The sequence below is a fragment of the Symphalangus syndactylus genome, chromosome 2, assembly GCF_028878055.3.
Source record: "Symphalangus syndactylus isolate Jambi chromosome 2, NHGRI_mSymSyn1-v2.1_pri, whole genome shotgun sequence".
In the NCBI taxonomy this organism is placed as follows: domain Eukaryota; kingdom Metazoa; phylum Chordata; class Mammalia; order Primates; family Hylobatidae; genus Symphalangus; species Symphalangus syndactylus.
In genome coordinates, this window is record NC_072424.2 from 78,367,477 (window position 1) to 78,390,284 (window position 22,808).

At 36.5% G+C, this 22,808-nt stretch overlaps 1 protein-coding gene across 5 annotated transcripts in view; it reads right to left on the reverse strand.

The window, feature by feature from the left end:
• Positions 1–494: 494 nt before the first annotated feature.
• Positions 495–22,808, reverse strand: part of ASCC3 (activating signal cointegrator 1 complex subunit 3) — a 388,871-nt gene continuing 366,557 nt past the window's right edge. For all 5 annotated transcript variants that reach the window (XM_063619908.1, XM_063619900.1, XM_055259780.2 and 2 more), the window contains 5 exons: positions 10,091–10,242; positions 8,276–8,423; positions 4,501–4,710; positions 1,698–1,873; positions 495–1,306 (listed from right to left, as the gene is read on the reverse strand). In XM_063619908.1, the coding sequence (XP_063475978.1) occupies positions 1,186–1,306; positions 1,698–1,873; positions 4,501–4,710; positions 8,276–8,423; positions 10,091–10,242 (807 nt within the window). In that variant the 3' untranslated portion in view covers positions 495–1,185. The remainder of the gene's footprint in view (positions 1,307–1,697; positions 1,874–4,500; positions 4,711–8,275; positions 8,424–10,090; positions 10,243–22,808) is intronic.

The window sequence follows — 22,808 nt, forward strand, 5'->3', positions numbered from 1 at the left end:
TATACAAGCAATATATTCCAATTCCAGAAACACTTAAATTCTAGTACTTGTAACAATGACATTGGAAAATGTTTTAAAATAATTCGTTTTAGGGCTAAGAAAACTGAAATTATTTCACAAAGGTAGAATTTCATTCCACTAGAATGCATATGTATGAACATTGAATTTTAACAAGTTTTTAGTTTGAAAAAGTATTGGACAAAATAATTTGTTTGGACATAGAGAAATTTTCATTATTACAGGTGAAAACCTACCCATAGGGGTGAAAAATTTTCTGTTGCAGATTTTTCCTGGAGAGCATAAAGACAAATAATTGTACTATATGATCTATAAGCGCTACAACATGAATTAGATTATACTTCTCTCCTTGTGTAAATAAATATGTCAGAAAGATAATGGAAATAAAGCCTTGAAGTAGAAGGGAAAGAAAAGAAGAACAGATGAGTAAGGGGATATTATTTAAAGGAAGCAGAAGAAAACATTGAGTCAGCTTGTTTTGAAGTGCCACTCTATATTTTATTTCCCAGTTAACCATATCTACATTTTCTAAGATCAATATATTCTGTTTTCTTTGTTATCATCATTAGGCTCCATGATATAATTTTATATTATATATTATTAAACATTTATGACTACAGGAAATTCTTGAAGCTACTTCTACATGTGATCATATCAAAGTATAAATTTTGCTAACAAGACACACTGTGTATCACCTTACAGATTTATATTTTTATGCGGCAGAGTTAGAAATCTGTGACAAGTCCTAACACTTGTCACACCTCAATGAGGTTTTCCTTAAAAAAGAAAAAGCAGCCAATATCTGTGTAGATAGTACATTGTGAGATGTAAAATTTGATTGATAGTTACTAAATATCATCCCAAATATACACAAATTAAAAGATTATTCTAAATGCTGCTTCATCTTACATATCAAGAAACTCATAAAGATAACATTATAAAAGGCAACATTTGTTAAAAGGCCACTGTGGTTAACTTTATGTCACTGGAGTCAATACTGCAGCCACTGTCAATTTCCTGGATGGTTGAGGTTAGAAGTTGATTCTTTCAAGGCAAACATCAAGTAATTCGATGTTGTCTAGATGACTGAACAGAGAGAATTCTTAGCCACTCCTTTCAAATGGATTGTTCAGGTCAAGTTACTTTAATGCCAGGTCAGTCAGGGAATCAGAGACCTTGGTGTTGACCTGTGCAGAAAGACTCGCTTGTGTTAACGTTGAGATAGATGTCATACTGCTGGTCCAGGCCAAGGTAGCAGTCACTCATGAAATATAATGTGTAGATATACCTAAAATATAAAAATAGAAGAAAAATGTAAAACCACTTTTGTAATCACAATCATATTTAATTCTTTCAGAACTTTGGTAGTAGGAGGCCAGGCGTGGTGGCTCACACCTGTAATCCCAGCACTTTGGGAGGCCGAGGCGGGCGGATCACGAGGTCAGGAGATGGAGACCACGGTGAAACCCCGTCTCTACTAAAAACACAAAAAATTAGCCGGGCACGGTGGCGAGCGCCTGTAGTCCCAGCTACTCATGAGGCTGAGGCAGGAGAGTGGCATGAACCCAGGAGGCGGAGCTTGCAGTGAGCCGAGATCGCGCCACTGCGCTCCAGCCTGGGCGACAGAGCGAGACTCCGTCTCAAAAAAAAAAGAACTTTGGTAGTAGGATTCTTCTTACCTCCCAGGTATTTCAGGGGTATAAAAAGAAAGGGAAGCAACATGATGATTTCGAATATATCCCACTCTTTTCAAAGCAATAAGTTCTCTCTTATCCACTTCTCCTAATATCAAAAACCATCCTTCATCTTTTGATTTGGGAAATCGAGGAGTAACTGCACAGCTCTCTGGCTTTCCCTGTAAACCAGAAAAAAAGATACAACATTAAAAATATCTAGACTTCCTATACCACTTGGTTGTGGTCAAGGCTACGTTGTCTTACTTGAAGGCCATACATCTACATAGTTCAGCATATCTATCTGAGATGTTTTAAATTTTCTTCCATTCTGGTTTGGTGTCTTTGATATGCAATTATTTAACTTACTTCAAGATTCTCAGAGCACATTATAGACACTAGTTCGTAGTTGTAACTATCAGAATATTCGGCCAGTTAGAATAAAAAACTCTGGATCTTGACATCAAATTAGCAAATTCTCATGCTATTCCTACAATTAACTTTAATACCACATTGGTAGATGAACAAATTGAGACATAACCATGTTAACCAAATCTTCCAAAACCTTATTCACAAAAAACGAATGCTTAAGAAAACAAACAAACAAACAAACAAACACACAAAGCCAATCAAGACTAGACTCTGGACCCCAAGATGATGAGTACTATATCAAATACATACTTTCTCCCTCATCCAAAAATAAAACTCACATAAAAAAGCACATATTCTAATAATGGTAATATTAAAGAGTCCCTTCTCTGAGAAATGGGCAATTTTAAGTCAAGCAATTTGTAAAATATATTAATCACCACAATCCAAAATTAGATATAAACATAATGATCACACTTGAGGTCTTTATTTTAGATCAATTTTTATAAAATGCAAGATTATTCTAATGATTCTTTAAGACAATGACTTTATGGCATAAAATATAGTAATAATGATATATTCTCAGACTTCACTCAGTATTCTAGAGGGAGATGTTTCACTTCCAGTATTTCAAAAGGGGGTCAGACAGTAATATATTTTTACAGCATCCAGAAACAAAAATTAAGAGATTTTCTGGCATGATAAATCTAAGCTTTAAGTAGAATATTAAGGTAAAAAAAATCAGTTTTCCCCCATGATTTTATCTTTATGATTATTGCTATTTATTATTATTACTATTATTAGTTTATAACTATTACTTTTTTTTATAAGTTAGAATACATTAAGTCATCTAAAAAATGCTCATATGGCCAGGTGCAGTGGGTCACGCCTGTAATCCCAACACTTTGGGAGGCCAAGACAGGTGGATCACCTGAGGTCAGGAGTTTGAGACCAGCCTGGCCAACATAATACAAAAAATTAGCTGGGTATGGTGGCAGGCACCTGTAATCCCAGTTACTCGGGATGCTGAGGCAGGAGAATTGCTTGAACCCGGGAGGCGGAGGTTGCAGGGAGCTGATGTTGCACCCTTGTACTCCAGCCTGGGTAACATAAGTGAAATTCTGTCTCAAACAAACAAACAAATGAAAGCTCATATTAAGGTTGGGTGTGGTGGCTCATGCCAGTAATCCCAGCACTTTGGGAGGCAGAGGCAGGTGGATCATTTGCGGTCAGGAGTTCGAGATGAGCTGGTCAACATGGTGAAACCCCATCTTTACTAAAAATACAAAAAATTCGTTGGGTGTAGTGGCACATGCCTGTAAAACCCAGCTATTTGGGAGGCTGAAGCAGGAGAAATGCTTGAACCCAGGAGGTGGAGGTTGCAGTGAGCCAAGTCTGGGTGACACAGTGAGACTTCGTATCAAATAAATAAATAAATAAATAAATAAATAAAGCTCATATTAAAGCCTCTGAAATGCCAGAGGCCAATCAGTTAATACTTACACTGACAGATTTTTTTAGAATTAGAAATCAAATGAGGTGAGACTTGAAGGTACAATACTGAAAGAACATCTTAAGAATAGAAAGTTACTGATCATTTTGTGTGTGAGAACAGAAGGGACAATACTAATGAACTACAGCTTCACCCCTGAGAGCTTAATCTAGATAGGGGAAAGCCCTGAATCCACTGGACCAAAAAGAAGACTAATTCTTTCTTATTTTAATTATTACAGCACTAAAAACCAATCTGCCCACCTGCTGTGTACTAATATTCTTAGAGGACCAGATAATCAGAGGCAACAGAAAAGAGCATAGTAATCTAAAATAAAAATACTGTACATTTTTGGCCTGTATGAACATTGACAAAGCTCTCCTATGCATTATAATGAAGGACGCAGGCAGATGTGGCAACTGAGGCTCAGAAAAGCTTAACATCTTATTCAAATTCATAGAGCTAAGTGGTAAAGCTTCAGTCTCATCTACATCTAGCCCACTGTGGTTCCTGTATACCAAAGTGCCTCTAGGGCAGTACTGCTCAAGCTTTAAGGCCCTTAAAAATCATCTGGGGCATTGAGCAAAGGTATAGATTTTGAGATTCCCCCCTCCTTGAGGTTCTGATTCAGCCAGTCTGGAGTGGGGCCAAGGAATCTGCACTTTAAGAGGCACTCCAGGAAATTCTGCTGGCCAGAGTCTGCATACCATACTTTGACAATAGTACTCTAGGCAATATATTCTTATGTAAGGTACATTTTCTGGGGCTGAAAAACGGCACACGAGGAGAACTCACGAATTGCAAAAGACTAACTCTCGCTGCTTAAGACCAGTTGAGAAAGCAGGATTTATGAATGACACGGGCACATTAGTCATATAACAGATATGTGTGGTGGCGCATGCTGGTATTTGGTGTGAAATATTTGAGAATGGAAACCAAACACTATACCTTGTGGAACCCAAAGTGGACTCTCTGCAAGCTGACTTGAAGCACATACTCTTGGTCAGCATGCAATTTGATCCATTTGTTGTCATCTCGTTTGTCTGCAGTCAGAGTTGAGACAGAGAGTTCATTATGTCCTTCAACTAAGTCATCCCACGAGCCTTTAACACTTATGCCAACATTTATCACTGGCAAGTGAGATAAGAAATTCCATGCCTAAATAAAAACAGAAAAGAAACATAATAAAGGAAGAGTTTCTGTGAAATGCAATGATCAATTAAGAAACAGTGTGCTTTTAGAAGAAAATTAACCTTTTAATGTTGAGATTAATTCTAGATCCAATGCAGTTGCAGGAAGTAATACAGAGACATTCTGTGGACCATTTAACCAGTTTCCTCCAAAGGTAGTATTTTTCAAAACTACAGTACTTATTACTACTAGGATATTGACATTACCATAATCCAGTGATTTTGTTCGGATTTCCCCAATTTTTCTTGTATTTGTGTCTATATGCATGTATGTGTAAAATATTGTGCTTTTAGCCTTTTTAATGTCTTTGTAAAAATAACTAAAAGAGGGCTTATCATTATTTAAACTTGTGATTCCTTTATTGTAAATCCCTCCTGATATTGAGCAGCTGTTGACTATACTAAAATAAAACAAGTTAAAAAATGTTTGTTGTCGAACTGGTTTGTTTTAGAGAAGCATCTATTCAGACATTCTCGTGGCTTCTAAGATGGAGAGCATTACTTGGGGATAAAAGGGCAACCTGAAAAAATTTTTGTAATTCAATTATTGATGTTAGAATCCTCCATTGACCACTTATTGTACATTTTTTGGTCCATATTTCAAATGTGCCCTATTTATTCAGAAAAAAATTGTTTATATTCTATATATCATAAGGAATTCTATAAGTTTAGGGTTCCTTCTAGAAACAAATATGAATTTTTGGCATTATCATACTGAGAATGCCAATTAAAATGACACATTAAAAGATATTTTACCTAACTTTATACTTGCTCTTGAAGTGGAAAGACATTTGTAAAAAATCAGTATTCAAATAGCAAGTGCTCACCAATAACGAATGAATGAATGCGAATACCTAGGTCTACAGAAAAGATATAACAAAAAACTTGAGGTCATCTTTTTCTAACATATACAATTATATGGCAATATCACCATCAATCAAGAAAACTTCTCAATACATTGGCTTTTTTTTTTTTTTTAAATCAGTTGTTAACTTCTAAGTTAGTTTTTTAAAGTACATGGTACTTTAATTTTGGTTTTCCTTTTATTCCTTTAATATATACTATAGATTTCCTTATAGGCTTTGATTTTGCTTAGTGCTGCTGAGTATACCTAATTGAAATGAAGTAGCCCTGATGAACCAAACTACCCCTTAGGAATTAAAAAAAATGTAAATTCAATGCAAATTTTCAATTGAACTCCAATCCTATAACCTGTCTTATGAATCTGAAATCATGTCTTGAACTGGATTTTGAAGTAGTAAAGCCACAGACTGTATTTCAATCTGTACAATCTGTACAAAGGATGGTCTACTGCCTGCTAGAACCTATAGTCACTAAGTATAGAAGCTGTACCACTAGATGTTCTTCTAGGACTGGCCAGTCTGGAAAAGGGGTTAAGGGGACTTAAAAACACAATTTCTGTAAAGCATTTGACTTTGTCAGACAGCACAAGTAACATTTACCCCATGAAGCAAGACTTGTTATGTTTCTTTACTTGTACCATTAAATTAGTCACCAATATAATGTTTTGTTATTAGTAACTCATTGGGATTTTACTTTACAAAGTCCCCAAATGTCATATCTGGCTTTCATATATATGTAATTTTTGTAGGACTTAATATTATTATTTTCAATCTACAATGTGTACACATAAATTTATTGGATATATATATATTTATGTATATAAAACATGAACTATTTTTAAAGAAACTGCTAAGACATTTCAATACCAGCCAAACATATTTATCTGAGGATTAATCTTCATCTATTGAATCAGGCAAGAGCACTACCATGCATACAATTATTTAATTAGCAGCCAAATCCTCTGCCAGTCAGCAGCCGTTCCAGGCATACTGATGGGGTAGAAGATGCAAATCTCACAGTCGTACTGCTTTTTCTCATTACTACTGCAATTAGCACTTAAATTGATGCTTTAAACATACTAATTTCTGGAATAATTCAGGATTTGTATGTTACCTGGGATCGCCTCACTGCAGAGCCGGCACCAGATTGCTCTGCAAATTGAAGCACTTTTGAGCCAAATAACCATCATCATATCAGACAGAGCCAATTTGCATTTGGTTTTAAAGATAACAGAATGGCAATTTATGCAAATAAATTAAGTAAGTTTACTTCTGAGTTCTCCCTGAACTAATTATAACAATGTTCTAATTTTTCATCGTATCTAAAACTTGGCTTGAAATCAATGTATGTTATGTTGGGAATCTGTTGTTGCTAACAGAAGCTTTGTTTTGATTTAAATATATTGTTTTTATTCATAATTTTGATGGTAATTTAGTTAGAAAGGTAGGCATTTATTATGAATATTTAAATAGTATTTTGTGCCAATCTTGGGTTCAACAGAAACTGAACAGTCAATCAGACGTTAATGCCTGTTATACTTTTTCCAAGTCTTGCTCAAAAATAAGTTCCACTTGGAAAAAAAAAGACATGGTTTAGAAGTTTCTTAATACCTGCATTTGCAAGTCAATATGTTAATTATGTTATAAATCCTGAACGTTTACTTTGACATGTTTAGGGTAAAACTGCTTAAGACTTAAAGTCTAGATAGCCAAATATTTCTGGCATTGTTCATTCATATTTTTGGTCTTCCTAAAGATTGTTTGGAGACATGATCCTTGTTGTTTTCCACAATACAGATTTAGCTTTCTATGTAAGTTATATGGTTCACACACACAAACACAGTTTATTTGAAAGGATACTTTTGAATCTAGAAGCAAAGTGATTATAATAAGAGAGGGGCATAAACAAATAACTGAGGGCATTGCATGAAAATATACCCAAGCATACAGAAGGAAACACTACCCTGAAGAGAGGGAGTAGAAGGCTAGGATAATGCAGACGAGTGATAGACAAGCTACATGAGGCTTTTCACAGCCAGCTTAGTAGCATTTATACTGAAACAACTTCTCATAATGCCAATACCACTATTAATTACTATTACTGTCATTATTTTTAGTATTCATTTACTGAGTTCTTACTCTATGTCAAGAACTGTATAAAGCAGTTTACATAAGAGTATCTTCCTTAATTTTCACAAGAACTTCTTGAGACATGTATGTTTTCATGTTCATAATCAGTAGTAAATGGCAGAGACAATTTAACTCAAGGTAGCCTGGTTCCAAAATCCATGCTCTAAGTTAGAAAACTCTTGGTACAGCTGGGCGCGGTGGCTCACGCTTGTAATCCCAGCACTTTGGGAGGCCGAGGCGGGCGGATCACGAGGTCAGGAGATCGAGACCACGGTGAAACCCCGTCTCTACTAAAAATACAAAAAAATTAGCCGGGCGTGGTGGCGGGCGCCTGTAGTGCCAGCTACTCAGAGAGGCTGAGGCAGGAGAATGGCGTGAACCCGGGAGGCGGAGCTTGCAGTGAGCCGAGATTGAGCCACTGCACTCCAGCCTGGGCAACAGAGCGAGACTCCGTCTCAAAAAAAAAAAAAAAAAAAGAAAACTCTTGGTACACCTTCTCAGAGTAGGGAAGCCTTCAAAACACTTAACAGATGGTCTTACCTGTTTTGTTTTTGCAGCATGTAGCTCACTTTCTACCATGGAGCTAAATACATGGTCTTTCCCTCCACAGGCATGGATCAGTTCAGGAAGGCACTCAATGGAGGTCCGACCCCTAGCATGTGGGCCCTTCATAATCGGCTTCCATTTCCTAGGAAATAATATCAAACCAACCAAATAATTGTTTCACAGCAAAAAGAAGATTTTCTGACAATGGTGGTTTATATAATGATAAGTTTTTTTGTTTTAATTAAGAAATAACATTTTAAGACCATTATGCTAAGTTTAAAAATTCAGCCAGCATTCTGTATAGGATAACAGCCCAAGGCAGTACTGTTATCACTGCATCAAATGTATTAATTATGTGTGAGCTCAGTAAATACTTAGGGTTCACAGACACTGGGTGTCTTTCCACAGGAAGGCACTAATGTGAAGTAATGCTTCCATGTAGATGAAGTACTGATCTGGACCCCTGACATGTGCTTAATGGGTGCAGCAAATGTCTTTAATATAATTACTTAAATAAAGTTTTAAATTATAAGTTGTTGGGAACATAAAGTTAAAAGTTCATTTTGAGAATTTTTGAGATTTACAGCATTAAGTAGTGCTAGATTCCAGAAACACAGGCCACATAAATTTTCCAGTAAGAAGAAAAATATAATTGAAATTATATTAATACAGCACTCTTAAGAGTGCTGTGAAAACTATCAAATCTCTTAGGCCCCAAGCAGCTACCATAGCAGACCTGCGTGCTATGTGTGGTAGTACCCTAATGTGCGTTCTTTACTGCTGAAACCCTACTCCCATAACTTTATACCATACTGGAAGGGCTCCTGAAACTGAGCTGCAGACACACAGAAGGTTATCTGCCTTTCTCCCCATGCCACCTGCTGCTGGTATGGCACACTCTCTGAGTGTCTTTTAGTTTCTAGGGACATCCCATGGTAAGAACCCAAGTACTATGGAGACAACTGCCCTGGAACCAAATATATTTGAGTCAAATTGAGGGACTTTCCTAAGGAGACTTTGCGTGTGCCTGAGGTTCTTGTTGGCATCTGTGTCTAGATGTCTCAAATAACTGCCACCCCTCATCTGGATGAACAGGAGTATGGAGTGCATGATGGCAAGCTACAGCCAGATTGTTTTCCTTGTCTACATGACTGTGAACCAATATTTTGGCTGCAAAGTATCTCTTAACTGGTGTGAAACACTGGTGTGAAAGAAACATTTCCAATTAAACATTGCCAACCCTGCTTGTATTAGACACTGTTCTTTTCCTTGCAAACATATTTCAGTCATGTACACGAGACTTATGGGTTAAATAATTGATGCTAACATAAACTCTTACGTATAGGTTATATTTTGAGCTCCTGATAGATATAACTACCTAGTTTGGGACATTTTGCAGATGCACAATTTACTTTTGACAATGGATTTCAGATATCTCTGATCTCCTCAACAATAACAGACATTGGTCATTTATTTTGCTTTAGATCACAAAGCATTTTAATGATGTCTTCTTAAATGAAGATTGATACTGTAAAAGAATAAACACAATTAACATAAAAATGTTTCCAATGCTTCAAATGGAAAATGATTTAGATAGGAGAAGTTTAAACTGTAGTTCAGCTTTGGGACTGATGATCAAATTCCAAACAAGAATGTTATGTCACTTGGCCATGTCTCACTCTGGGAAACAGGAGTATTTTCCATGTCAATAATCAGTATTCTCCATAACATAAAAGTTCAGTGACTACATATATAAAAAATATTTTTTTTTGAAATCAAAACAATTACATTGAAAAGTAAAACAATTACTTGAAAAGGTGAAGATGATGGTTTTCTATGTTTGGTAGTGTAAGAAGAGACGAGTCTTTTAACCACCGACCCTGGATCACCATCTGAATCAGGTTGGTGATATTCAGGACAGTCACCAGCCAGCCCTGGTTTGCAGCCACGTCCAGCATTGCCTGAACAGGGAAAATGCACATGTTACAAGAATTATATCATGGTACTCGCCCCCTCCACTGGGATTCTGATGTTAGCTTTAACAAAAAACAAAGAAACCAAGTATTATATCTCTAAATTACTATTCATCAACATAGAAACCAGAAAATAAATCACAGTTGGATTGCAGGGAACAAATCTGATCATAGCATTTACTGTACATTACTTCCTACAAAGGGCCAAATAATAAGTTTTGTTAGGGCAGCAGGGATAGCTACATAATATTGGTAGCTAGCATTAAAACAAAGATAAAAACAGTATACTTACTATGAGAGCAAATACTCATATAATTCACTGTATTAAGAACATTAGCAGCTGCATTTAAAGAATGAATCTTACGTAGTCTTTCAAATTTAAAATCAATAATGGTAAGGAGATAGTTTTTCTTGCCAAAAATTTATTTTTCTCCAAAGAACAGGCTAAAGATAGAGGCCTGGTTTTCAATGACAATAATACACCACACCACATACTAGCAAAGGGGGCAACTGCTAGTGGTACATGTGGAATGATGAGAAGCTATTCATATTAGTCTATACATTTAATCTAATGTTTTATGGACAAACAAAAGGCTGCATTTGCTTAAGGCAAAACTAAACAGTGAAATCTTATTTAAACAAAGGCAAAGTTTACACAGGCAAAGCTTTCAATTAAATTAGATTCTGGAGAATGCTGACTTAAAGACACATAAGTTAATATCATGATCTTAGGTAGCTATTTTATACAGTTTTAGTACTGTACTCTTGTTTTGAGAAATGAGGATATGAAGACAGGAGAAATTAGATATGCCTAGCAAATAATTAAAATGATACTTTAATAGCAAATATCTCAATGACAGCAAAATATTTGTAAAATGTATAGAATCTGTTGCTAGTGGACTTTTAGAAATAATTTTTAAGGCATATTATGTTGTAAAAATTAATTTGCTATACTACTTAGTACTGTTGATGGGGAAGCATTTTCCTTCTGACCGTTGACTATCCCACTCTGTTCTCTAATTTACAAAAAGTGAAAGTTTAGAAAACATCTGGCTAAATGAATCTGTGGTTTCCTTAGTATATTACAGAGAAATGGAACAAAATTTCTGGATATCATGATTCATGTGATGGCATGGTCAAATTGGTCTTTAGCATCCATTAACCTGCTAGATATACATCATAAAGACAGAATGTTGGTATAAACAGGTGTATTTATATATGTGTGTGTATATGAATGTGTATACATGTATGAATGTACTTATTTATAAATCTAGGGAAAATCCACTTATATTCTTCCTTTTTCTCTGTACAGCAGGATAATACACTTTGTCTTTCTTTGAAGTATATAAGACTACAAGTCATGATGAATGCTACTCATAGACAAAAAAAAGAGTAGTTCACAAGTCACAACTCTTGAGTCTTACTAAGGGAAGAGAAAAGGAAAAGAGAAATGAGTAATTATACCTAATGCAGTATTGTGATGATGTCAGAACTTGCAATGTGGAGTAACTATGGCAATTTTACTTGTGATTTTACATTGCAACTTGACTGGAAATAAATTCCAGATCAAAAGCTCACATACTAGAAGAGATAGATGGATGAACCATATGTTCTTAACTTTGAAGTTTTCATGATGAAGTTGAAAGACTTCATAAAACTTATGAGATTTCCCCACAATTTTTCACTGTAGGATCCAGAAGTGAAAATGTAAAAAAATCATGCTCACTACTTATATGAAATAAATAAAAAAGCCATATCATAAATAGAAAACTATTATTTAACTTGTTTAAATTTAGAGAAAAGGCAAGTGGGGAGACCAAGAATCTGTGATGGTAAAAAGTTTTGTGGCTCCTCAGCTGAGTTGAACCAAAATGTTGCTACATGTTTCTCTGCTCAATTACTCCTTAGTTGTCTTGTTCTCTTTGCCCCCACTGCTTTGGTGCAGACCCTCGTTTCTCTCCCGGAAAATTCTAATTATTCTTTATTCTCATCTAATTTCTTTTCAGTCTATATATTGTTACCGAAGTGAATTATAAGAAGGTAAGAGTGCTCATATCATTCCTCTGCTTACGTTTCTTTAATGGTTTTACACTGTATAGGGGATAAAAAAACTGACGCTTCTCTGAATGACAGTCAACATCCTCTGATCTGTCTGGTCCTTGCTTTTCACTCTGGCCATGTCCCCCTCTGTACTCTTAGTAGAGCAAAACGTAACTACTGATATTTTCCCACAATGAACCTTGCTTTAAATGTTTTCTTCTTCTTCTTCCTCCTCCTCTTCCTCCTTTCTCCTCCTCCTCTTCTTCTTCTTCTTCTTCTTCTTCTTCTTCTTCTTCTTCTTCCTCTTCCTCTTCTTCGTCTTCATCTTCTTCCTCTTCCTCCTCCTCCTCCTCCTTCTTCCTCTTTCTTCATTTCTTTTTTTAAACAAACACCATTCCTTCTACTTTGTCTCTCTGGGAAACTCCTATTCATCCAACAAGTCTCATTCAAATGCTACTTTTTACAATGAAGCTGCCACATAGTTGTAGGTACAGTCAAGCACCACATAATGATGTTTTGATCAATAACGAATGAACCTGCATATACAACAGTGGTCCCATAAGACTATACAACCATATACTCTGTAACTTTTCTATGTTTAAATATGTTTAGATATATGAATATCATTGTGTTACAATTTCCTACAGTATTCAGTATACTAACATGCTATACAGGTTCATAGCCTACGTGTGTAGTGGGCTATACCATCTAGGTCTGTGTAAGTACTCTCTATGATGTTCCCACATGAAGAAATTGCCTAAGGGCACGTTTCTCAGAACTCAACCCTGTTGTGCGATGCATGACAGTATTTTTCCTATGCCTCTGCTGTTCTTGACACACTCCACCATCATCCTTTTGTAATCCTCTGTTTACCCATCTGTCCTTTAAAGTATAGGCTTCTTGATGGCAAGAATCTGGAATCATTCCTTGTAATTCTAGCCCCAGCACACTGCACTCAAGAAATATTTATTAAATAATATAGGTAAAAATCTAATTACAATGATTATAACAACATTCGGTCTAAGTTATTGCACATCTACCAAAGACAGTATGGTACAGGAGAGAAAAACAAGTTTTAATGTCAGATAAACATAAAGTAATCCCCCCTTACCTGTGGGGAATATATTCTAAGACCCTAACTTTACTTAATAATGGCTCTAACGTATAAGACTAGTGATGCTGGTAATTTGAATACGCCAAAGGGAAGCTGTAAAGTGCTTCCTTTAAGTGAAAAGGTGAATGTTCTTGATTTAATAAGAAAACAAAAGAAATCATATGCTGAGGTTGCTAAGGTATACAATAAGGAAGGATAGTCTATCCATGAAATTGTGAAGAAAAAATAAATTCATGTTACTTTTGCTGTCACACCTCAAACTGCAGAAGTTATGCCTCAGTGCATGATACATGCTTAGTTAAGATTGGAAAGGCATGAAATGTATGGGTAGAAGACATGAACAGAAACATGTTCTAATTGATGGTAACCAGGTTCTGTACTATCCATGGTTTTAGGCATCCACCGGGGGTCTTGGAACTATGTTCTAAGGATAAGGGGGTACTGTTGTACAAGATGGCAGGGAACAAGGCCAAAGACAGATCCTGCAGCTCAGGCCAAACTGGAGGATGTGGGCCTGGTTTTCAGTTTGAGTGGGCAAGCCCATGTGAGTATTCACAGATCCAAACCTGATAGGGGCTAAGGCCAAGGGATGGTCCAGGCAAATGGATTGGAGAGTCCTGGTAGATTGCACTGATACACTTCATATGACTGAGCTTAGGATGAGTTCCTTGTGTCTCACTGCCTTTAACAGCAGTTTTCCTGGCAGATAAGGACTAATAGGTATATGCTCCTCCCCAGACTGGGGATGGCTTTGGTAACAACTGGAGAGCATGCCTGAGTTTCCCCAGTAACCCCCAAAGTCCTTTATAGGGATCTAATACTCAGCAATCTAAACAATAAAAGGTTGTTTTAGTACATGGAGGATAAATTATTAGCAGCTTAACATTAACATTAGGCAAATACTTAATACCCCTTTACCTCTTATCCACTTTCTACTTGGCACTCTATCTACCAGACAAAGCTAGGATGATTCTGAGTGTTGGGGAAACATGAATGGGGGCTGACTCTGTGTGTGAGACTTTCTTCTACTAAGTTGGAATCAATTTCAGTGAGTTGTTGATTTGGAATTCTTTGTCATCACCAGCCCTGGAAGAATGGAAATATGATTTCAAGCATTGTATTCACTTATAAAATTATACTACAACTAAAACCTTATTTTAGTTAGCAAAAACAATAGGGTTGTCATTTATTTAAGAGAGGTGAACTGGACAGGAGGTGATGAATTTAATTTTGAACACATTTTTTTTTTTTTTTTTTTTTGAGACGGAGTCTTGCTCTGTCGCCCAGGCTGGAGTGCAGTGGCGCAATCTCGGCTCACTGCAAGCTCCGCCTCCCGGGTTCATGCCATTCTCCTGCCTCAGCCTCTCCGAGTAGCTGGGACTACAGGCGCCCGCCACCATGCCCGGCTAATTTTTTGTATTTTTAGTAGAGACGGGGTTTCACCGTGGTCTCGATCTCCTGACCTCGTGATCCGCCCGCTTCGGCCTCCCAAAGTGCTGGGATTACAAGCGTGAGCCACCGCGCCCGGCTTGAACACATTTTAAGTGAGGTGCTACTGTGAAGCCAAGAAGTTCAGGTGAAAATGAGCTCTGGAGAAAGTGTATGGGCTAGAGCTGTGGACTTAGAAATCCCGGGCACAAAGTGCGCAGTCAAAAATAATTAAAATGAGCATGCATGGAACAGAGATAGGGGAAGCAGAGTGGGGTTTACCTGGAGATGACATCTGGAAAGGGAAGGGGAGGGCAGCTAAGGGAGTCTCACAGGCACTGCTGAAATAGTCGTGATTAGGATGGATGTTTGTTAAGCATCTACTATTTGTCAAACACTCTGTTTACCATTTAATGTAATTATTGAATTTAAACCATTTTTCAGATGAAGACACTGTGGTTTACAAAGGTAAAGAAAACTGCCTAAGGTTGCATAGCTCTGGTAAATGGGTACAGCTGGGACTCCAGTTCTGGGGAACCTGACTTCAAAGGGCTTCCTTTAACCAATACAGTATAATGCCTGTGAAGTTCAGGATGAGGAGGAAGGTGTATAGACTTTGCATGGGGCTCTAAATTAGAATTAAAGATTCTCTGAGGAATGTGTATACTAGATAAACTGAAACTTTGTGAAGTTTTCCTGACAAGACAGAATGTAAGCAAATAATAAGTTTGGATGAAGTGTAATCAGTATTATGATTCACGAATACATGATACTGGTTGAGAGGGGGTGTGGTATACTAGAAAATGGTTTGGCCTGAGAGTTTAGAGTATTGTGCCTTTAAATTAGCTGTAAGACCTTGGGCAAATCACTTAACCACTGGTATTCATTTTCCTCATCTGATAAATCAAGCAGTTTGATTAGGTGCTTTTTAATGGCTTCTATCTTCTGTAAGCTTTAGTTTTTCAACAATAAAATGCCAACATACTCATACTATATAGCTATTTGTTTTTACAGAGCTTACTTTCTATTTTTCCAGGTGGACTGTAATATCCCTGAGGTTAGGGGTAGCATATACTAAGCAGGAAATAAGCTGTACAGAGAAAAGACCCTTCTGGGGTCACAGGAAGATAAATTATCTGCTTCCAGGGTATGTGGGCAAGAACTCACAGAAAAGAGGGGCTTCTGCTGGTCTCCTCTAGAGTTTAGAAAATGGGCAGTCTCTGTAAGGAAATTTTTAAAGGTGTGGGGTTCCTGAAGCCAAAGGTATCCCTTATGACTTGGATACACCACATGTCCTCAACATCTATTTCGAATCAATTTTAAGAATTTCCAGCCGGGCGCGGTGGCTCACGCTTGTAATTCCAGCACTTTGGGAGGCCGAGGCGGGCGGATCGCGAGGTCAGCAGATCCAGACCACGGTGAAACCCCGTCTCTACTAAAAATACAAAAAAAATTAGCTGGGCGTGGTGGCGGGCGCCTGTAGTCCCAGCTACTCAGGAGGCTGAGGCAGGAGAATGGTGTGAACCCGGGAGGCAGAGCTTGCAGTGAGCCGAGATTGTGCCACTGCACTCCAGCCTGGGCGACAGAGCAAGACTCCGTCTCAAAAAAAAAAAAAAAAAGAATTTCCTAAGCATAACAGGCTTCGTCTTAGCATTTAAATTCAACCACATTTTTACAGTGGTGCAAGTATTTCTGCAAAGAACAGATTTATCCAAAACTATAGACACTTTTCTTCTTATCTTCCACAGTTGCAGATTATACTTTAAAAAGCTAACATTTTAAGCTTGACAACATATCTTCTACATTTCATATCAAGTAAATCCTATGAATTTATTGTGAAAAGCTCCAAACAGTGAATTATATAAAGTCAGACAGTGTAGAGAGTATGCAGTATGGTGTGATAAAAATATTTGTATACTATTGCACAGATTATACAACACTTTCACTAATAGCTCTCATCTAATACTTAAAAATACTATGAGGCAGGCATTAATATTACCCCCCTTCACAGAAAGGGGAACTTAAGCTTAAAGAAGTTTAGTGACTATGGTAAACAAGTGATGAAGTTAAGGCTGGATTTTGGTTTTCCAGTTTCATATATGTGCTCATTATTACACTGTATTCTATTATGTGTGCTGATTTCTGCATATTCTGTCTTGCTTCAAAAAGAATCTGAGGTGGCTTACATCTGACCTTGTTTCCCACATAGCTGAAAAATGTGAACTTCAGACAAAATTATTATGTATTTAATTCATTATTGTCTCTGTGGGTAAATTTTATCAACATATTTTTTGAAAATCTAAAATTTTAAAATTAATTTTAACCTACCATTTGGTTATAACTACATCTTAACATTTGATCTTCAGGCACTTATCTTTTGAAACACGACTGAATTCCGGATTTAAATAACCCAAAAGTAAAATAGGAACATTGAGCACTGTGATAAAATTATGTCAGTTGCATTGCAAGGAAATAGCATCACTGACCTAGGCTACTAAAAGAAAATCCGTATCATTAAATGTACACAAAGAGGTAGGTTAAAGGGTGGATAATAAAATCTAGCTCTAAGGCTCATTATTTTAAAAATTTCCCCTAAAATATAAACTTCAGTTTAAGAAATCTGTCAATTTAATCCTTAGTGTCCTCAAGTCTCTGTGGCTGTAGGGTGTATGCATGGAACTGGACAGATGGCTCCAGGCTCTCTCCCCTTCTTAGTATTCTTTAGACTTATATTCTCTCTTCCTCCTCCCTTTATCCTTCCTCCTCTTCAAGGAACCTTTCCTCCTTTTCCCCATATCTCTTGTCATCATCTTAATGTGTCTAGTGTTAGTACAGGGATTACAATAAATAGACGAAAATAAGATCACTGCCAGGAGCAGTGGCTCACGCCTGTAATCCCAGCACTTTCGGAGGCCAAGGCGGGACAATCGCTTAAACCCAGGAGTTCAAGACCAGCTTGGGAAACAGTGAGATCCCATTAAAAAAAAAATTGCCGGGTGTGGTGGTGTGTGCCTGTGGTCCTAGTTACGTGGAGCCTGAGGCGGAAGGATCGCTTGAGCCCAGGAGGTTGAGGCTACTATACTCCAGCATGGGTGACAGAGTGAGACCCTGTCTCAAAAAAAAAAAAGAAAGAAAAAGAAAAAAAAAAAGAGAAAATAAGATCACGACAAAGGTTGAAGTGAGGCATGTCTGTTCAAATTAAATGACATGGGGATGATATATTGTCATCAGAGTTTAAAAGAAAGAAATTTATTTATGCCAAAATGAGAAAAATTACATTAATTTATAAAAACCAAGTTGTTATTTATAAAGTATCACAAGAATGCAAAACACTATGGAAAGATCATCAAAAACAGGAAAGTCTGAGAAACTTTCAGAGCCAAGAGGAGCCTGAGAAATGACTACTGAATTTAAAGGGATATCCACAGTGAGACTCTAGAATAGAAAAGGGCATTAGTGATCATCACACACTGTATACCTGTATCAAAATGTTATATGTACCCTCAAAATAGGTACAAGTATTATATATCAAGAAAAAAATTTTAAAAAGAAAAAGGATATTAGGTAAAAAAGAATTGTGAATAAGTATAGACTTTAGTTAATAATTATTTGCCAAAATTGGCTTATTAATTGTAGCAAATGTACCTCACTAATATATTTAAGATGTCAATATTAGAGGAATAATAGGTTCTAGGTATATGGGAACTTTGTACTATCTTTGCAACTTTTCTGGAAATATAAAACTATTCTCAAACAAAAAGTTTATTTTAAAAAATTATGGAAATTGATCCTAGGCAGCTTGCTAAAACATTAGTTGTTAGACATCTGCTAGAAAATGCACTATATAGTTCAAGAGCTCCCAGAAGTTTTACAATGATGGGAAAACCTGAAAAAGCTTTCTTGACAGAAAAGCACACTCCTTTAAAGGTTCAGGTCACTTGCAAGTAATGATACAATATTTTGTCAATAATTAAAATGCTATAAGTACATTTATAAGAATCTTTTTCAATAGCAACAGTTGTTCATAGTAACTTTCTCCTGAACTTTTACCCCCAGAAGGTTAGCATTCAGGAAGCTCAGCTGCTGTCTAACAAACTTAATTAATCAAAAAGTCATTTCCGAGCTGTAACTATGAGTAAAAGCGCTTCAAGTGTGCTAGCAAGCCTACAAGTTAATCAAAATGCTAATGCAGTACAAATTAAAGTTGTGATTAACATTTCACAGTAGCTGCTTAAGTGAATTGATCACACAAATGGGTTAAGCATTACTCATTTCCTACAGCCCCAACCGGGAAAAGGGTTGTTATGTGGGTATAAGGAAAGGAGCAGGGGGTAGAAGGATCTTTCATAATAGCATCATATCATCAACAAACCACCACCAAATTGTTATACAAAAGCTTACAGGTAAAGTCACCCAGAGGGAAAACAGCCTTCCAAATTATATTATAGTCCTTGAAGGGAGATTGGCTATAAATCCACAAGAGTAAGTAAAGGTGTTTAACACCTCAAAATCCACACATTTGTGTTAGTTTTGGGAAAGCTAAATGCATCAGCTCTGTATCACTTCCCTAGTGGAGAATGGTGCTTTGTTTTAGGTGGTGTTTTGGGAGATAAAATATAGCTTTGACCATCTAGGACTAGGATTCGGCACCATTGTGAGGTCCTTTGCATTTGGAAGAATAATCACTCAGGATTAAGTTCATTTAGAATTATTTGTTTTTAAATAGTCATCCACTAATACAACTTCATCAGGTTTTTATGGCAGAATATGAACTCTGGGCAGTCTGGCCAGGAATGCAGCCTGAATTAGACTTCACCTTCATCTCTATGAATTTGATAAAGTCACACTAATATTTACAATAAGTAAACTACATTTGTTTGTGGATAATTCAGATTTGGCAGAAAACCTTAAAAACATTGTAAGACTCCACAAACAAAAAATCTTTTCCAGTCTTTCCTATAAAAGAACTAAAAAGAAAAAAGCGAAATATTTATTTACCTATGATATACTGAGATCTATATACCCCAAGCACTGTACTCAAGTCACCTTAACAGTCGGTGTCATTACAGTTGATAAGTTTCCAGCATACTTTAGATGATACAAAAGACCCCAAATGTATGCTTATAATATTAATGCTCATAGTTCCTTGAAACATATCCATAAATTATTTACTTATAATCTACTCACCTTTCTCTCAAAATGATTAGAAGAAGCTTTCTGAAGCTTCTTGCACAGTACTGTCTATTTAAAGAGAACGTTTTCTTGGTCTAATTATAAGCATTTAAAAATTTGAAAAGATTCTACAAAAATACACAAGACTTTATCTACCGTTTGCTATATCAAAACATTTCGCACAGGTATTGCATTAAGGGTTTGACCAAGTACTTCTATTGTTAAGCTTAGCAATACCTGGACTATTTTCACCACTAAATGTATTTAAACTCTGCAATTCTAAAACTCTTAAATGACACTGACATTCTTTAATACATCACCAACCCACTGAGCCTGAGCTTAGTGCATCTATACATAAACACTCTGCTCCATGGCAATTCTACCTCCTGGCATCATAAAATATTCCTATGCTTTTTAATCTATTACAAATGAGAATCATTTGTTAATTAAAGTATAGAACCAGCTTACAGTCATAATACCTTTCACTTAGAATAATTTTTAATGAAAAATACCCACGTTATATCTTCTTTTTCTTCCCTTATTCTTTCCTATTCTCAGACTCTACTGTGTGTATCCATAGATACACACACATCTATTTTTTTTTTTTTTTTTAAGATGGCATCTCGCCCTGTCACCCAGGCTGGAGTGCAGCAGCATGAATCATGGCTCACTGCAGCCTCAAACTCCTGGGCTCAAATGATCCTCCTTAGCCCCCCAAGCAGCTGGGTCTACAGGTGAGTGCCACCATGCCCAGCTAATTTTTTTATTTTTTGTAGATATGGGGTCTCACTTTGTTGTTGCCCAGGCTGTTCTCGAATTCCTGGCCTCAAGTGATCCTCCTGCCTCAGCCTCCCCCTGTTGGGATCACTGGCGTGAGATACTGCACTTGGCCCATACATATCTTAAGGTTATCTGCTAATATACTTAAAAAAATAGATTAAAGATAAAATGCATTTTCAGAATATCTGTGAATTATAGGAAAAATATAACACTAGCTATGTGAAATGTAACATACTTTTAGTTTATCAGAAGTTGTTACAGAGATTAAGAGGTCAAATTATTGTTTTGAAGTTTAGGCTAAACAACAATCCCACCAGTAAACTTGTAAAGATTTGTTTTTGCAAATAGAGGAAGGTTGTTTGAATGAAGAAAGGTATATCCATACAATTCATATACTTCTTCCCGTTAGTTATGCAGTTGATTAAAGTTATTTTTTTGGCTAGCACATATGACAATTGATAAAGCCTACTAGAACATTGTGACATTACTTGGAGTCTACATAGTATCTCACATGCAAAAGAGTAGAAAGACTGGAAACTCAGTAGATCAAAAAGACTTGTCTGCTCATCCTATGGAGTAGTCATTCTTTTATTCCTTTTCTTTCTTAATAAACTTGCTTTCACTAAAAGAAAAAAAAAATACTTGGGTGTTAAGGAAAATAATATAAAATGAAAGCTCCCCTATTAAAGTTAGAGCCAAGACTATACAAAACAATGGAAACTTATCCACCAGAACGTAACTCCTTAAAGGTCTTCCTTTCAGGCACACTGAATCACCTAGAATACCTTCAAAGCAGCTGTGCTGGCTACTTCCATTAGGGCAATGGAATATGAATTCAATCTATACTGACATTTACCTTGGAAGACAGATCTTTACATTCTTCCTCAATAGTAAAGAGGAGATATCTGCTATCTTTTGGGGGAATTGGTAGTTCCATATCTTGAGGCAAGGAACCTCTGAGATTTCCTATTACTTCTAGAAGTTTGAAGTTTTTCAAAAAGAACCAGTAGGTGGACAAAGCTTGCTATCCAGGTGGCCCCATCAGTGGTGGTGGTGGTGGTTAGACAGTGAAAGAAACCAAAAAGCTAACCTAAGGAGGCAAACCTTAAAATGACAGAGGAACATAAAATGTGTGTGTGTGTGTGTATGTGTTTATTGTAGTAAACCTATGCAGAAATTATTCTAGTGTGCATTTACCTTTTATTATAGGACTATCTTATAATTATGATGTTATTCTTCCTTCTCCGTATGGATCAACAATCTGATCTTTCTCTCATTATTTTCAATTATTGTAGCTTTATGGGAGAATGTGAGGAAACAAATGGTTAATTCATTAGTTTATATAGCATAATATAAAAACTTGAGAAGATGCATAAGCAGTTGATACAAAAAAGGCAAACACCCTACCAACTGGACACTGTAGAGTGATACAATAAAGCAGTTACAAATATTCAATCATAATACCAAGTCCCTCTTAGAAACTGGTTAAAGTAATTATAGGCAGACTGTTGAAAAGGGAATCTGAGTAATTAAAAGGAGCTGATTTAAGTATACATTGAAAAACAGGGATTAAAAATATTATTCATGGTCTAATGGGAATTCTTGGTTAAAAAATGTAGAAATTTTTGTGAAGTTCTCAAATTTTAAAACAAATTCTCACTAGATCATGGGTACAATTTAAAAATCCACCAATGTAGGACAAAGGAAACACAGTCAAATACATTTTTATGGTATATCCAACCTGTGCTGAAGGCTGTTTTTGCCTTCTGATGTGATTTTGGGAAAGTTACCTAGTCTTCATCTGTAAAACGAGAGTAATAATTGTACTGCTTCACTAGACTATTGTAGAAAATGGGTCAATTAAACGCAAAGCATGTACAACAGGGCCTGATAGAAAGAAAACCCTCAATAAATGTTCACCATTACCACTGCTGTCATGATGTTTGCCTTAGGGCCCATCATTAAATAGTGATTTTTGTTTTCTTTTTTGGTAGGAGGTACAGGGATGTTGTGCAGTTCT